This window comes from Bufo gargarizans, chromosome 5, assembly GCF_014858855.1.
Source record: "Bufo gargarizans isolate SCDJY-AF-19 chromosome 5, ASM1485885v1, whole genome shotgun sequence".
Lineage (NCBI taxonomy): Eukaryota > Metazoa > Chordata > Amphibia > Anura > Bufonidae > Bufo > Bufo gargarizans.
In genome coordinates this window covers 159,938,204-159,956,615 of record NC_058084.1, presented here as the reverse complement: position 1 = coordinate 159,956,615, position 18,412 = coordinate 159,938,204, and the positions used below count along the sequence as shown (strand labels likewise).

Below are 18,412 nucleotides of genomic sequence, written 5' to 3'. Positions count from 1 at the left end.
AGTCCACCTAACAAATGTCAGTAATTGGCTACAGGCATCATGTGCAGGTACTATGTTATTGCTGCTGCAATGTAAAAAGAGTCCAACAGGTGACTATGGGATCATTGACGCTTTGTTTTTTGAAAAGTTTGCAACCAACCAGACATTTTTTAAGCAGCTGATTACCCCTTTAACCCCTTGAGTACCACCACCGCACATACACAGCGGAAGTACGCGTTTCAAATATGGCTCCCTTTCGCACCCGATGGCTGCCATTTTGACTGCACAGGTCTGTATAAATAGGCAGGTTTAAAGTGAAGAGAAAACTGAAAAACTATAACTGCAGCAAGCAATTCAAGTGTTTTTTTTTTTTTTAAGAAGAGTAACTTCACAATAAAAAAAAATCCCTACCTGTGTAGTGGGCCAGCCTATGAAGAGCTCATTAATTCAATATATAAAACAGTAGACCCCTGCGTAATCTCACTTTTGTTTACATCCTTTAAAACCATTAGTCAATTTTTACCTCGGCATCTAAGGAGTTAAGCAGGGATTACATTTTGCATCACTTTTGTCTATTGCCATGAAATGTCACCTGGAAATAATACACCTAGGTAATGGCGTGGCCACTGTCTGCAATACATTTACGGTACTGGTTGTTATTAGTTAGTTTCCAGGGACACATCATTATTGCATTATTGAAGTGTAAAGCCATTTCACTTTCTTTTTTTATTTTTATGTTTAGGAACAGCCATATTAATGCAGTACGCAGCCCTGTAGGGTGAGCGATGGTGAGGTCACAGGGGTAATTACTAACCGAGGGTGTCTTTGGTACTCACAGTTTTTATATACCCTGGGCAGGCGTACAGCAGTGATGGAGAGGCTGGCACATGGATACTCTGGGGCACTCTCTGTGTATAGGGACCCGGCCGGGTGGTAGGTGAGGTGCCCTGGGTGTTGCAAGATCCCTTTAAGTTCGTGACGCCAGTGCCAGTAACGGTGGCACACCGATTTATTGTAGGAATAATTTAGGAACACAAGTTGCAGTGAACCAAAACTTCCTTTTACTGAACAGTTCAACTATTTACAGTCTTTGGTTAGTTCCACATGTAAACAGGTTGTAACAGGCAGGCTTTATATTAAAAACGGCAGGCAATGTCCTTGCAAGATACTCAGAGGGAATAACACTTACAGATCAGGCTGCACTTTTCCTCAGAATCCTGTCTGTCTTTCTCCAAGGCCCGTATGCCCTATTGCTGGCTTTATCCTTGGGTAGGGAAACCTCTGGTATATAAATCCTTGCTGTACAGTATCCTTCTGCTCTTCAGCTCTCTATTTGGCTGGAATAAAACTTGGCTCTGCACTGCACCTTTAAGGGAACTTGGTTTCTCTCAGGAGGTAAACCCTTCTCCTGGTGGCAACTTCTAAGCGTCTTTGCTCAGGACACTCAGGCAGGCTAGACTGCACTGATTAGCCTCGTGGACTATACTGCACTGACTCTTTCCTGTCTGGGCCTAACTATGTATACTAGGGGTTCCCTAGCTCCCTCTACTGTCTAAGAGGAGGAACTACCTCTAACAGGCCTGATACAGGAGATAGCAGGAAAAACACATAAAAACATCATATAAAGTACAATCATCATGTTCCACAGGAGGTGGAGAATAAAGTGGTCATATTGACCCTTGTGTAGTGCCCACATTTACCTAGTGGGACACTACATACCCCGCTGCTTTGAGGTTGCCCATCCTCGGCGCAACATAGGGGGCCCTCCCAGCTGGAAACTGCAACCTGAAAGACAAAAATGAAAAGCAGGCATATACAATAATCACTACTTTTGCAGTATAAATATATCAGGCAGCTCCGCTGGCAAAGGAACAAGTGGGGTGAAAAAGGGGCGTCGTTCTCTTTATGCAGGATAGAACAGGGAACAGGGGCGCTGACCTGGTACAGCGTATCAGGAATAACCAGGATGGTCCATAATAATGAAAATTGTAACAATAACATAAGTTCCTGGAGGCTCAAAGGAACAAAATGAGTCCGTACCCGGGTCTTGTAGATAGTTAAACAGGGGTTTCCCGGGAGGGGCTACTCTGGCCCACAATGTAGTCTCCGAATCTCACAGGTGGGTGCCCCTTAGTAGGCCACGTGGACCTTCTTACTGGCAGAGGCTCTTCCTGCCTTGGTTCAGGGGGGCCAGAGGAATCCACAGGCTCTGGAGCCCTTTCAAGTACACCCTGGGACCGGTCATCCTGGGGTTGAGGACTAGCAGGAACTGGAGCCGGTACCACCAAGTTCAACCAGGGTGTGAGGAACCAATGAAGTGGCTCCTTGTCATGTAACAGGTTTTCAACAGCCTGCATAGGATCAACAGGTTGGGCTGACAACTCAGGCTCAGGAGACTCTGGCTCAATGTCCCCTGCTGCAGTTTCTTCTTCTATGCAGGGTTTTAAACGATTCCGGTGTACAATTTGGGAGCCTTTACCTTCCCTGGAAATTTGATAAATGTGGGCCTCAGCATTAGGAATAGCAGTTATGACGTAGGGAGTCCTTTCCCACTTACTGTCCAGTTTACTGGTTCGGTGGTTATTCTTCAGCCACACCATGTCTCCTAAAGCTAGAGGTTCTGCATGAGCAGCCAGGTCATAGTCTCTCTGCTGTCGCTCTCGGGCACTTTCCATGCGCTCCTGAACAATCTCCTTGGCATTAAGGAGACGTCTTTGATGCTCCACCACCCAATCATTCTTTGGTAGCGTGTTGATGACATCAGGCACTTGTACATCCAGGGAATGGTCGGCAGGCAGCCTCCCTTGACGGCCGAACATCAAATAGAAGGGTGTGTACCGGTGAAACAGTGAAGTGTATTGTTTTATATATATATATATATATATATATATATACATACGTTGTGGCTGCAGAGTAGGCCAATTACCCCTCGTCTCAGGGGGTACTGCTCTCAGCATTTCAACAAGCGTTTGATTCATCTTTTCACAGAGTCCGTTACCTTGCGGATGATAGGCTGTGGTCCGGACCTTCTGGCAATTATGTAGCAGGCAATTCTCCTGGAACAACTGTGATTCAAACGCAGACCCCTGGTCGGTGAGGATTTTCTCTGGGCAGCCTTAGGCCAGGAGGAAATGCTTCCAGAATGCTTCTGCCACAGTCTTGGCTGTCAGGTCCTTCACAGGCACTGCTACAACAAACTTAGTGAAGTGATCAATAATGGTCATGGCATAAGTATAACCTGAGCGACTTGGCTCCAACTTCACATGATCAATGGCAACAAGCTCCAGGGGAGTTTTACTCACGATAGGATGGAGAGGCGCTCTCTGGTCATGGCGTTCACTTCTCCCGACGGCACAGGCAGTACATTCCCGGCACCATTTTTCAATGTCTTCTCTCATCCCAATCCAATAGAACCTTCTGCGAATGGTGGCCTCAGTTTTCTGCACGCCGAAGTGTCCGGACTGGTTATGATACATCTCTAACACCAGACTGGCATCTCAACGGGGTATGAGGATCTGGTACACCCTATCGCAGGACACTGGATCCAGGCTCCATCTTAGCAACAGGCCTTTTTGAAGGAAGAGTTGGTAGCGATGTCTCCACAGTTTCAATAGTTCTGGGTCTGCACTCTTCCTGCGGACTCTTTCAGGAGTTCTTCCACTAGTAAGGAAGTCGAGCAGTTCACCGAGGACTCTACTTTCTGACTGGAGCTTAATCCACCTTTCTTATTCGCCTCTGGATTTAGGATTATTCGGTGGAGAGGGATCAGCAGCTGAGTGATTTTCAGTGTGAACATTATCTTGCTGAGCAAATTTGTTGTAAAACGCCGGCATCTCCACTTCTTCCCAGGCATCCTTTGGTTCATCTGGTGCTTCTGTAGTGGGAAGCCGAGACAGGGCATCAGCATTATCATTTGAGCGGCCTGCCCGGTATTTCACAGTAAAGTCATAGTTGGCAAGGCGGGAGGCCCATCTTTGCTCCAGAGCCCCTAACTTGGCTGTATTCAGATGTGCCAGGGGATTGTTGTCCGTGAAGGCGACAAACGGAGTGGCAGCAAGGTAGTCCTTGAACTTTTCAGTCACAGCCCACACTAAAGCAAGGAACTCCAGCTTGAAGGAACTATAATTCTGATCGTTTTTCTCAGCTCCCCTCAGGGATCTGCTGGCGTAGGCAATCACCCTCTCTTTGTTGTCTTGCACCTGAGCCAACACGGCTCCCAGGCCTCTTTTACTGGCATCCGTATAGAGGTGGAACGGCTTCTGATAATCCTGGGTAACCCAGGACAGGGGGTTCAGTCAGCTTCTTCTTTAGGAGCTGGAAGGCAATCTCCCGTTCTTCATTCCATTCAACAGGGATAGGAGTCTTTGGACTCTTTTTGGGATGCCCCCTTAGGAGTTCCTGGATCGGATCCGCAATCTGTGCAAAATGCGGGATGAAGCGTCTGTAATATCCTGCAAAGCTGAGGAAACTTCTCACCTCCTTCACGGTGGTAGGAGTAGGCCAATTACGGACAGCAGCAAGTTTATCAGGATCAGGCTGGACTCCTTCTGCACTAACAACGTGCCCTAGGTACTTAACTGCTGGTTTCAGCAGATGGCACTTGGACGGCTTGATTTTAAGGCCATATTTAACGAGGACTTGAAACACTTCAGCCAGATGTTTTAAATGATCCTCATATGTCTTGGAGTATATAATGACGTCATCCAAGTATAGCAGTACAGTCTCAAAGTTCTTATGGCCTAAACAACGCTCCATCAACCGCTGGAACGTCCCTGGAGCGTTACACAGTCCGAAAGGCATGTAATTAAATTCAAACAGGCCCATAGGCGTAGTGAAAGCGGTCTTTTCCCGGTCTTCCGGGGCCATAGGTACCTGCCAGTATCCACTGGTTAAGTGCAGAGTTGAGAAGTAGGCTGATGACCCCAGGGCAGTCAAAGACTCTTCAATGCGTGGCAACGGATAAGCGTCTTTGTGGGTGATTTGATTGATTTTTCTATAGTCCACGCAGAACCTAATACTGCCATACTTTTTACGAACAAGAACTAGGGGCGCAGCCCAGGGACTATGACTGTCCCGGATTATATTAGAGTCCTTCATTTCCTGTATCATCTCTTTTGCTGACTGATAGGTAGTAGGTGGTATGGGTCTGTATCTCTCCTTGATGGGAGGATGAGAGCCAGTGGGTATGGTGTGTTTGATTACACTGACCTCTCCGTAGTCCGTGGAGTGCTTGCTAAAAGCCTTGTGGTGCTCTTTCACCAGATTCAGGACTCCCTCTATTTGCTCCTTCGGGGTGGATTCGTTCCCCACATGAAGTTCCTCCCACCAGGATACTGAAGAGGCGCTGGCAGGGGCGCTGCTGCTCTGTGCGGTTTGGAACGTCTCTGTGGCAGGCAGACGGATAACATCCTGGAATGATACCTGGAAAAGCTGAGCAACAGGGCAGTGCTTAGAGAGAGTAACAGGGTGATCACCGAAATTAATCAAACGGACAGGCACTTTACCTTGAGATACAGTCACCAGGCTCTTGGCTGCTCGCACGAAGGGATGATTCTCAATTTGGATAGGCTCCACTAGGGCTTGATAGTCTTGGCCCTGGATCCCTAGCACAGCACGGCACCACAGGATGATCTGGGAATTCGGTGGCAGGAATTACCGGCCGGTTATCCCGGATCCGGGCAGTACAGATTTCTCCTTTTCCATTTGCAAATTTTTGCTGAGCACACAGCACACTGATAGTCTTTTGAATGACTCTTTTAGAAGCAGGTGAAGCTGAAGGTATGGATTGGTTCAATGCCTCAAGCACCTCGGAGTAACAATTTTTAAAGACATTAGTCCCTAAGATCACGGGGTGTCCCCCTTTATCTCTGGCTTGCACCACAATCACACCTTGCTGTGATAAGGTGGCTTCTCCCACCTGAAGGGTAAGTTCCCAGTACCCATGGACTTTCATCGGCTTGCCGTTGCTAGCAATGATATCCAGCCAGGATTCCGGTGGCTGGGTGAGGAGACTTGAATCCCAGAATTTGTCAAAGGTGGGTCGTTGAATGGTGGTGACCTGAGACCCAGTATCCAGCAGGGCTTCAAGAGGTATCCCGTTGATGCATATGTTAATTTTTGGACGAGACCCTACGTATCTGGGCATCCAACTTGGATCCTTTGGACCTACTGTTCTACCTCCCGAGGGGCGCTCCTCGGCCTCGGGGGTGGCCCTTTTAACTGCCAACACATTGATTCAGTATGTCCATATTTTTTAAAATAGTGGCAGACAGGCTGCTTGTGACTCTTAGACTTGTAACTCGGTCGCCCATCGGGTTCTTTGGGGGTAGACCTCTTTATATGCAGGCGGGAGGAGCCTTTGAGGAAGGGGGCTTTCGTCTTCCAATAACAATGGTCTTTCTTATTCCTCTATTTTCCTGCACACCTTTTCCAGGCTCTTAGTGAGATGGTTAACTTGCTCCATTAACGCTGCCACCACATCTGTTACTGGAGCCTGGGTAGCTTGACTGGCTCTGGACGGTTTCACATTAATAGTTTTCGACTGGCAGGCCTAAGGTTCAAGGTAGGCCGCTGGCCCCGTGGGCGGGTTTTGACCTAGGATACTGATGGCCAGCTCTTTAAAGTCCAAAAACGCACAATTGGGGTGTTGGGCCGATAGCATCCTCAGCTGGCCCTTTAAGTGCTCAGTGTTTACACCCGCAATGAATTGTTCTCTTTAAAGTCCGGTCCTGGTCCTCAGCCTCCCGGGGGTCCACCTGGACCACAGCCCTCAAAGTCTCTTGCAGGGACAAAGCAAAATCACGGAGTGACTCACCAGGCTGTTGCTTCCTGCTGAAAAATCGCACCTTAACTTCTGACACTGTTCTGGCCTCAAACGTGGTGCCAAGGCGATCAAAGATCTGTTCCAGGCTATTCTATTCAGAGCTGGGCCATGACATGACTTCCCTGTGGGCGGCCCCTTCTAACTGTGCTAAGACGATTTCCATTTGTTGCTCAGTGGCGATAGGGTAGAGCTGAAATAAGGCCAGGATCTGATCTTTAAAGTCCTTCAGTTTGTGGGCTTGCCCGGAATATCGCGGGAACCAGGGGGCCCCGAAATAATATGGCATGGTCAGCGGCATCAGACTGGATGCTGTTGCAGCGGCGGGCACCCTGTTCTCATCTAGGGGAATTACATAAGGCTTATTGGGGGCCACCTGCTCCGTTCCCTCAGGTGCGGACATGGCGTAGTCTATGGAGGCAAGTTCTATATGCATACCCACGCTGGACTTCAATTTCTTAGGCCGTTGCTAACAGTGACCACGGAGAGGGTATGGCCCTTTAAGGAGCGACGGAGCAGGCCAAAATCCGAATTGGATGTGTTTTTCCCCTGGGTTAAGTCTCTTATTACTAACGAGGGACCTCCCCCCAATCTCCCAGCAAGGATTGGAATCCTCTCGGTGCTCGAATATAAAGTAATCGGTTAGTACCGAAAGTTTACTCACTCCAGTGATGCGCAGTCCAGGTCTCGCGAGGTACGAGATTACGCCGTGCGGAGGTCCCAAGCGCAGCGTCAGGAGTTAGGCGCGGCCTCTCTGAGCTCCGGGTTTCAAGGTAGGTGGTATCTTCTTTACAGACAGGGCGGTACCTTTCCTTCTTTTTCGCGCCAGAGGGACACAGCTATGGCGCAACGATTATTCCAGTCAGCGTAAGCAGCCATCTTTAAGCATAAGGCTGTCGATTCACTAACAGCAAGCGGTGACTTCAGAAAGCAGCAAACAGTCCACAATATACAGTTTTCACACCGTGATTTTTCACAGTTCTTTGGCCCAACAATTTTCAAATAAACGGATAGGGCATTTATCACTTTATAGGCAATAATGGCACACAGTTCAGATTCCACAATTGCATAGGAATATTCGCATCCTGTTCGTGATGCCAAAATATGCAGTACGCAGCCCTGCAGGGTGAGCAATGGTAAGGTCACAGGGGTAGTTACTAACCGAGGGTGTCTTTGGTAATCACAGTTTTTATATACCCTGGGCAGGCGTACAGCAGTGATGGAGAGGCTGGCACATGGATCCTCTGGGGCACTCTCTGTGTATAGGGACCCAGCCGGGTGGTAGGTGAGGTTCCCTGGGTGTTGCAGGTTTAATGTGCCGGTGGCAAGATCCCTTTAAGTTTGTGACGCCAGTGCCGATAACGATGGCACACCGATTTATTGTAGGAATAATTGAGGAACACAAGTTGCAGTGAACCAAAACTTCCTTTTACTGAACATTTCAACTATTTACAGTCTTTGGTCAGTTCCACATGTAAACAGGTTGTAACAGACAGGCTTTATATAAAACGGCAGGCAATGTCCTTGCAAGATACTCAGAGGGAATAACACTTACAGATCAGGCTGCACCTTTCCTCAGAATCCTGTCTGTCTTTCTCCAAGGCCCGTATGCCCTATTGCTGGCTTTATCCTTGGGTAGGGAAACCTTCCTCTGGTATATGTCTCCTTGCTGTAGAAATATCCTTCTGCCTTTCAGCTATCTGTTTGGCTGGAATAAAACCCTGTAGCACTGTACTCTTATAGGAACTTGGTTTCTCAGGAGGCAAACTCTTCCCCTGGATGGCAACTTCTGAGCTTCTTTTACTCAGCAACCTCAGGCAGGCTAGACTGCACTAACTAGCCTCCTGGAAAATACTGCACTAACTCTTTCCTGTCTGGGCCTAACTATATATACCAGGGGTTTCCTAGCTCCCTCTACTGTCTAGGAGGAGGAACTACACCCTAACAGGCCTGATACAGGAGATAACAGGAAAATCACATAAAAACATCATACAAAATATAATCATCATGTTCCACAGTAGGGGGAGAATAAAGTGGTCATATTGACCCTTGTGTAGTGCCCACATTTACCTAATGGGACACTACATTAAGTGTACTGTTTTATCAACAAAAAAAAACGTAAAATGAACACTTAGAAACTCTTTGAGCGTTGCTAAGGCTACTTTCACACTAGCGGCAGGACGGATCAAAACAGCCTGTCGGATCCGTCCTGCCGCTAGTGTGAAAGTACCCTTAGAAGAATACGAATGCGTTCTACGAAAAACTAAAGATTGATAACTGTACGCAGAGGCAAGCTTCTCAGCAGGGGCATACATAGAAATCATTGAGCCCCATAGCAAGAGTCTGAATCGGGCCCCCCAGCTCCGGCCACTATCCACCTTTGCCGCATCCCACTAACTGCCCTGGCTGCTCCCCCGCCACCCCCCTCCTTTTCCTGTGGACAGGGGATAACTTCAAACAACCGGAATACCCCTTTAAAGCGGGACTATGCAACTTGTGGCACTCCAGCTATTGCAACTACAAGAAAGGGTAAGGGACATCACCATCTGTGCACATCAAATCTAGCCGGATAAATAAATGAGTATTTAATGTCCCTTTCTTGCAAACGTTTTTTTACCACAGTAAAACTGCATCTCTTTTCTTGAATCTCTTTAGAAAAGTCGGGGAAGAAGGACACTTTACTCCCGTTGTATAGAATAGGAGGGCATTCCCTAGCCCTTCTCAAAACCATATCCCTGTCTCGTGAAACAAGTATCTTTACTAATATTATCCGTTGAGGCCTTTTAGGGATAAGTTTACCGCCTGGCATCCGGTGTTCTCTTTCTACCAATGTTCTTTTACAAATTTCTCAAGAATTAAAGGGAACCTGTCATCAACTTTATGCTGCTCATACTAACGACAGAATAAAATAGAGACAGGTGAGTTGATTTCAGTGGTCGGTCATTTATAAGTTAAAAGTAAGTGGTTGCCGAGAACCAACATCACAATCATTGCAGACTGGGCCTGAAAAAGAGTCACAGCCACCTTAGAAGAGTCCTGGTTATTCATGAATTCCTCCACTCCCTGCCCACCTGCTGATGACCTTCTACCGAGTTTTCTCCCTTTCTTTCTAGGAGAGAACTGCCAATCATCAGCAGATGGAAGAGGAGAGCAGGACATTATGAATAACCAGGACTCTTCTCAGGTAGATCTGACTCTTTTCAAGGCCTGGGCTGCAATGATTATGATGCTGGTTCTCAGCAACCACTTACTTTTAGCCCATAAATTGATGAAATCAGCATTTTTACCACTAATTTATGCTGCCTTCAGTGAGGTCTAGTAATCATTTTCATAACTGTTGTAGCATGTAACTAGTATTGCTATAAAAGCGGTCTGCATGTTTTACATGAAAGATCCAGTATGGGCCAGAAGGTCATTGTAAAATAGAAACTTTAGTTAGTGGGGAGCTAGTGATCATCTTATCACAACTTTTATGGAAAAAAAGACTCCCTAGTTGGGGGGGAGTGTACCTGCACAGTTTGAAAATGGTACCACTGATAGAGTTACCTCCCCTCTGTATCCTTACTGAAGGCTAATAGTAATTCATTCATAACTTCTAGTGCAAATAATAAAGAAATGGCACAACATAGAGACATACGAATAGATGCTCCAGAATTATTATTACACAGGGAATGCATGAAGCTATTAAAATAGGCATATCAGGAGTGGTGACAGATCCTCTTTAATGCTGGATGTGTGGGCCATCCAGAGTGATTGTAGTGACTGATTTTCTAACATGATAAAGCAGGCTCAACCTGCGGCCCTCCAGCTGTTGTAATACTACAACTCCCACCATGCCCTGCTGTAGGCTGTTTGGGCATGCTGGGAGTTGTAGTTTTGCAACAGCTGGAGGTCCGCAGGTCGAGCATGCCTGTGATAAAGGATCTCACATACATATGTTAACTGTGCCTGTTGCATAATATACTGTATAGTGTACCATACCCCCCATGAACTGTGCCTGCTGCTTATTATATCGTGTACCATACCCATTCCCCCATCAACTGTGCCTGCTGCAAACTATATAGTGTCCATTCTCCTCCCCTCATGAACTGTGCCTGCTGCATATTTTATAGTGTACCCTACCCCCAATAAACTGTGCCTGCTGCTGTTGATGCATTTTATATAGTGCTTCCAACATAGTTGTTTTTTTTATATTTAATACTTTAATGAATTATTTTGTAACAATAAAGATATATTTATTTATCATTTATGAGTGTTTATTTTTTTGGTTGTTATTTTATATAGTGCCTCAACTTTTGCTTTGACAGTCACAAATGACTTAATGGCCCTAATGTCAGAGCACAGCCGTCAGGGCCAGTTGCCACTGTAAGTGCCGGAGTCTGGACTGATGACACAGGTCAGGACTGGTCAGGTCACACTGCGTGCTCTGTGTGGCACACTAAAGTTTCTCTGCAGGGTGCTAGGCTAGCCAATCAGCAGGCTAGCTCTGCTAGATAATTCTGATTCACCAGCCTAGCAAACAGCGGAGACACAGGGCGTTTGTTACAACTTGGACTAAGGAGCCACGGATGAGCTAGGTAAGGGGAGGGGTGGCTAGTACAGGGGTAGCAAGGAGCCAGAATAAGGGGTTTAAGCTCTGAGCACAGACTTGGGACAGGAGCTGAGATGTTAAGTGCAATTAAGGGATGCCTATCATCCACAGCGGGGGCCCCTTCCCACTTGGGACCCATAGCACCTGTGTGGTTTGCCTCCTTTAGCGGTGCAGGGTACCCACTGTGATGTGCTTCATCATTTAGTTTCTTAGAATCAATATACTCATACCTTAAAGAGCTAGTGCAATAAAATACACATTAATATAAAAACAGTATTACTCACGATAGGCAATTCTTAGCTCCTATAGAGTGAAAAACATTGCAATATATACCATAAACAATAGGTGCATGTAAATTTTACATAAATTACACAAAAGTGAATTATTTTAAAACAGAAATCAATGATTGTATTCAATTATATATGTTTTAATAAAGATTGAATTTAGAATCTTACCTGGTGATAGATGTGGGATGGTATAGCCTGAAAATTTTTCCAGATGGGCATGAGATGACTGAAGATCGATTTTGATTGGATAATCCTCCAACGTCTTCTTGAAACCTATAAGAGAAATGAGATCGATTAGTGCACATTCACGTAAGTATATTCATCAAACACCTCCCCCCACCCTATTCTTTTCGCGAGGCTTAATGATGAAGGTAAAGTCACTTAAGTCTGAGTGGACTATAGGTGGTTATTATTCTGTTTGATTTGATTTATATTATATACAATTGGTATATTTTGTTATTTATCAATGATATAAATATAGGTGACATAATAAGCATCGCGGCCAAATGTGTATCCACTACTTTAATAAATATACTAAATTATTCTAACTCTATATATGTGTCTTTTTTTTTAACATATCTAATCATGGTATTATAAAAGGTATAATAATGGAAACTATGACACCATGAGTTGGCAGTAAGACAAGCACTCCAATGGAAGGATAATAGGGGCAAATACTTTTTAGGTGAATCGGCTTTTTCCTGGACGTCCTCCGGCAGCACAAAACAAATGGGGTTTTATCCCCTAGCTACAATCAAAAGAGAAATATTAGAAAGCAGTAAATAATTAAGTAATCAATTGATCAATCAGACACTACTCCTTTATAAGGAGCTAATGAACAGGCACACAATGTATTTCTTTTTTCTCTAGGTATGAAGAGACATTAGTGTTTTCATTATCCATTTAACCACTTCACATCCGGGCCATTTGCCCGCTTCCTGACCAGGCCTAATTTTGGAAATCTGACATATCTCACTTTATGTGGCAATTACTTTGGAACGCTTTTACTTATCCAAGCCATTCAGAGATTGTTTTCTCGTGGTATATTGTACTTCATGATAGTCATAAATTTGAGTCAATATATTTCACCTTTATTTATGAAAAAATCCCAAGTTTACAAAAAATTTAGAAAAATTCACAATTTTCAAAATTTCAATTTCTCTGCTTTCAAAACATAAAGTGATACCTCATAAAAAAAAATTACTTAACATTCCCCATATGTCTACTTTATGTTGGCATCATTTTGGAAATGTAATATTATTTTGTTAGGACGTTAGAAGGCTTAGGCTACTTTCACACTAGCGTTCGGGTTTCCGTTCGTGAGCTCCGTTTGAAGGAGCTCACGAGCGGACCCGAACGCAGCCGTCCAGCCCTGATGCAGTCTGAATGGAGGCGGATCCGCTCAGACTGCATCAGTCTGGCGGCGTTCAGCCTCCGCTCCGCTCGCCTCCGCACGGACAGGCGGACAGCTGAACGCTGCTTGCAGCGTTCGGGTGTCCGCCTGGCCGTTCGGAGGCGTGCGGATCCGTGCGGATCCGTCCAGACTTTCAATGTAAGTCAATGGGGACGGATCCGTTTGAAGATGCCACAATGTGGCTCAATCTTCAAGCGGATCCGTCCCCCATTGACTTTACATTGAAAGTCTGGACGGATCCGTCCCAGGCTATTTTCACACTTAGCTTTTTTTTGCTAATATAATGCAGACGGATCCGTTCTGAACGGAGCCTCCGTCTGCATTATTATGAGCGGATCCGTTCAGAACGGATCCGCCCGAACGCTAGTGTGAAAGTAGCCTTAGAAGTTTAGAAGCAATTCTTACAATTTTTAAGAAAATTGCCAAAACCCACTTTTTAAGGACCAGTTCAGGTCTGAAGTCACTTTGTGGGGCTTACATAGTGGATACCCCCATAAATGACCCCATTGTAGAAACTACACCCCTCAAGTTACTTAAAACTGATTTTACAAACTTTGTTAACCCTTTAGGCGTTCCACAAGAATTAAAGGAAAATGGACATAATATTTTTAAATTTCACTTTTTGGGCAGATTTTCCATTTTAATCCAACTTTTTCTTTAACACATCGAGGGTTAACAGCCAAACAAAATTTAATATTTATTACCCAGATTCTGCAGTTTACAGAAACACCCCACATGTGGTCATAAACTGCTGTATGGGCACATGGTAGGGCGCAGAAGAAAAGGATCGCCACATGGTTTTTGGAAGGCAGTTTTTGCTGAACTGGTTTTTAGATGCCATGTCCCATTTGAAGCCCCCCTGATGCACCCTTACAGTAGAAACTCCCAAAAAGTGAAACCATTTTGAAAACTAGGGATAAGGTGGCAGTTTTATGGGTACTATTTTGGGGTACATATGATTTTTGGATCATTCATTATGATACTTTATGGGGCAAGGTGACCAAAAAAATTTGTTGTTTTAGCACAGTTTGTATTTAATTATTTTTTACAGCGTTCACCTGAGGGGTTAGGTCATGTGACATTTTTATAAAGCAGATGGTTATGGACGTGGTGATAACTAATATGTATACTTTTCTTATTTATTTTGATTTTACACAATAATAGCATTTTTGAAACAAAAAAATTATGTTTTAATGTGTCCATATTCTGAGAGCTATATTTTTTTTAATTTTTTTTATGATTTTCTTATGTTGGGGCTCATTTTTTGCGGGATTTGGTGATGGTTTTATTGGTACCATTTTGTGGGACATATGCCTTTTTTATCACTTGGTGTTGCACTTTTTGTGATGTAAGGTGACAGAAAATGGCTTTTCGTGACACAGTTTTTATAAAAAAAAAAAAATTACGGTGTTCACCCGAGGGGTTTGGTCATGTAATATTTTTATAGAGCTGGTTGTTACGGATGCGGCGACACCTAATATATATACTTTTTTTTATTTATTTCACTTTAACACAATAATAGCATTTTTTAAACAAAAGAATTGTTTTAATGTGTGCATGTTCTGAGAGCTATAGTTTTGGTTTTTTTGGAGTGATTTTCTTATGTAGGGGCTCATTTAAAAAAAAAATGAGGTGACGGTTTTATTGGTACCATTTTGTGGGACATTTTCCCTTTTGATCACTTGGTGTTGCACTTTTTGTGATAGTTTTATAGAGCTGGTTGTTACGGACGTGGCGATTCATAATATGTATACTTTTTTTTTTTTTATTTCACTTTAACACAATCATAGCATTATTAAACCAAAAAAATGATGTTTTAGTGTCTCCATGTTCTGAGAGCTATAGCTATATTTGGTGATGGTTTTATTGGTACCATTTTGTGGGACATATGCCTTTTTTATCACTTGGTGTTGCACTTTTTGTGATGTAAGGTGACAGAAAATGGCTTTTCTTGACACAGTTTTTATGCTAGTCCCCTCATGTCGTCTTCCTCATCCCCTGAAACTCCTCATCACCGATGCATCCTCTTGGGGTTGGGGTGTCCATGTGGACAATCAGTGGATCCAAAGGCAGTGGTAGGACAAAGACAAGTTATCTTCCAATATGAAAGAATTGAGAGCAGTCAGATTGGCTCTGATGCATTTTCAGTCTCTACTCCAACACAACTCTGTTCTTGTACAATCAGACAATCTCCCCACTGTATTTTAAATAAACAAACAAGGGGGAACCATAAGCCCACAGTTGGAAGAAGAATGCAGACTCCTGATGAAATAGGTAGAACAGAACACCCAAGGCATTTCCTCAGCAGGAATCAGATTCATCCAGGGGAATGGAGCCTGAACCAAGAGGTTTTTAACAAGCTGGTACACAGGATGGATCAACTAGCCTTAGATGTTATGGCCTCTGTTCACAACAGAAAATTTGAATCATTTTGCTCCCTTTATCATTCGAGGGAAGCAACTGCTGGAAGGGGTCGCTGGTTTGTGTGTTTCCCCTGCTTCCCTTAATCCTGAGAGTTTTAATGAAAATTCTGGAGGAGAAAGCAAAAACCATTGAGATTCTTCCATTCTGGCCACGTAGAGCGTGGTTCTCACTAGCATGGAAGTGAGGGATACATTTCAGACACTCTACTTTGCTTTTATCCCTGTGTAGGGCACATAGCTATCTACTTAAACAGTGTCCACATTGTTTAATAGAGAAGCAATTCCATTAGGCCTTGATTCTCAAATTGGGGTGAATAAGCTGTATAATTTAACTGTTATTTAGGTGTCCACCTTCTTAGAAAGATAAGCAATTCTATTAGGCCTTGATTCCCAAATTGGGGTGAATAAGCTCTCTAATTTAACTGTTTTTGGGGTGCCCACCTTATTTAAATAACGAAGCAATTCTATTATGCCTTGATTCTCAATTTGGGGTGAATAAGCTGTCTACTTCTATTGGGGTGTCCACCTGGTTTACTAAATATGCAGGTTTATTATGCCTTGATTCTCATATTGGGGTGAATAAGCTGTGCAATTTAACTGTTATTTTGGTATCCACCTTGTTAAAAAGATAAGCAAATCTATTACGCCTTGCTTCTCAAAATGGAGGGAATAAGCTTTATAATACTACTGTTATTGGGGTGAACATCTTGTTTAATAGATAAACAATACCATTAGGCCTTGATTCTGAACTTGGGGTTAATAAGCTTTTTAAGTTTACTGTTATTGGGGTGTCCACCTTGTTTAATAGATAATTCTATTAGACCTTGATTCTCAAATTTGGGCGAATAAGCCATCTACTTCTACTGTTATTGGGGTGTCCACCTTGTTTGATAGATAAGCAATTCTATTACGCGTTGATTCTCAAATTGGGTGATATACCTGTCCCATTGTATTGTGTGTGGCATGTCCACATTGATTAATAGATAAGCAATTCTATTAGGCCCTGATTAACAAATTGGAGTGATACACGTGTCTCATTCTACTGTTTGTGGCATGTCCACATTGATTAATAGATAAGCATTGCTATTAGGCCCTGATTCACAAACTGGAGTGATACACCTGTATCATAGTGTTGATAGAGCACCGTAGTGCCCGGGCCGAACACATCGTGATATTTGGGTACTCGACCGAGCACCCGAGTATAATGGAAGTCAATGGGAGAACCCGAGCATTAAATCAAGTACCCCCTGCTCTGAAAAGGGGAGGGTGCCTGGTTCATAAGAAAATGTCTCAAATTGTTGGTAGCACCACCGAAATGGTTCTGTAACAGCATGGGGAGGATGTATGGATGCATCTTGGACTCGCTGGTCGCTGCTGGGAACTATGTTGTCCAAATAGTATGCCACTTTCAGATAATCACAGTAATACGCACAAAACAAAGGGAATAAATCGGTTTTAGAGGAAAAATTGATAGAAAACATTCTTTCCTGAATATTTACTTGCATATAAAGTGCAAGTGCTGCCAAAAATTACAAGGAAGATGCACTCCGATACTCCCTTAGTTACACATAAAGGAGGGCATCATACACACCCTTTGAAAATCATGATTGATGGCCTGCTGGTGACCCTGCTGGTGACATTATGGGCGGTGGCCTGCTGCCGCTTTGGTAACTCTAGTTAACCTGGGGCCGATTGCTAGTCCCCTCATGTCTTTCGATGTAATTGTCAGCTCAAAACCATTGTAAACTACGGGTAACTGGGAATCAGTGTTTGATTCCGGGGACGGAGCCTGAGAAAAGCCTAACACATCCAAGGAAGGCAAGCGGGTGTCGCGCAAATCACACACTCCGGACTCGTGGAGGTAGTGACGATAAATAACAATACAGGACTCTTAAGATGCCCTGTTATTGGAATGAGTAATAAAAAATTACAGGGAATGTCACTGCGATATTTTGGATGAGGAAATGTTATACAGGAGAGGCCCTGCTGCCGCTTTGTTGACTCTATATACAAACCGGATTCCAAAAAAGTTGGGACACTAAACAAATTGTGAATAAAAACTGAATGCAATGATGTGGAGATGGCAAATGTCAATATTTTATTTGTAATAGAACGTAGATGACAGATCAAACGTTTAATCCGAATAAATGTATCATTTTAAAGGAAAAATACGTTGATTCAAATTTTCACTGTGTCAGCAAATCCCCAAAAAGTTGGGACAAGTAGCAATAAGAGGCTGGAAAAAGTAAATTTGAGCATAACGAAGAGCTGGAAGACCAATTAACACTAATTAGGTCAATTGGCAACATGATTGGGTATAAAAAGAACTTCTCAGAGTGGCAGTGTCTCTCAGAAGCCAAGATGGGTAGAGGATCACCAATTCCCACAATTTTGCGCAGAAAGATAGTGGAGCAATATCAGAAAGGTGTTACCCAGCGAAAAATTGCAAAGACTTTGCATCTATCATCATGAACTGTGCATAACATCATCCGAAGATTCAGAGAATCTGGAACAATCTCTGTGCGGAAGGGTCAAGGCCGTAAAACCATACTGGATGCCCGTGATCTCCGGGCCCTTAAACGACACTGCACCACAAACAGGAATGCTACTGTAAAGGAAATCACTGAATGGGCTCAGGAATACTTCCAGAAACCATTGTCAGTAAACACAATCCACCGTGCCATCCGCCGTTGCCAGCTGAAACTACAGTGCAAAGAAGAAGCCATTTCTAAGCAAGATCCACAAGCTCAGGCGTTTTCACTGGGCCAGGGATCATTTAAAATTGAGTGTGGCAAAATGGAAGACTGTTCTGTGGTCAGACGAGTCACAATTCGAAGTTCTTTTTGGAAATCTGGGACGCCATGTCATCCGGACCAAAGAGGACAAGGACAACCCAAG

At 44.0% G+C, this 18,412-nt stretch overlaps 1 protein-coding gene across 8 annotated transcripts in view; it reads right to left on the bottom strand.

Moving 5' to 3' along the window:
• Positions 1 to 18,412, bottom strand: part of LOC122938431 (leukotriene B4 receptor 1-like) — a 68,473-nt gene that overhangs the window by 34,754 nt on the left and 15,307 nt on the right. For 4 of the 8 annotated variants that reach the window (XM_044293939.1, XM_044293935.1, XM_044293934.1 and 1 more), the window contains exons 2-3: positions 12,356 to 12,425; positions 11,846 to 11,950 (exon numbers count right to left, since the gene is read on the bottom strand). Coding sequence is in view for 4 of the 8 variants with exons in the window: in XM_044293935.1 (XP_044149870.1) it covers positions 11,846 to 11,896 (51 nt within the window). In the remaining 4 variants the exon portion in view is untranslated. The remainder of the gene's footprint in view (positions 1 to 11,845; positions 11,951 to 12,355; positions 12,426 to 18,412) is intronic. The other 4 variants (XM_044293932.1, XM_044293933.1, XM_044293938.1 and 1 more) reach the window with 1 other exon arrangement.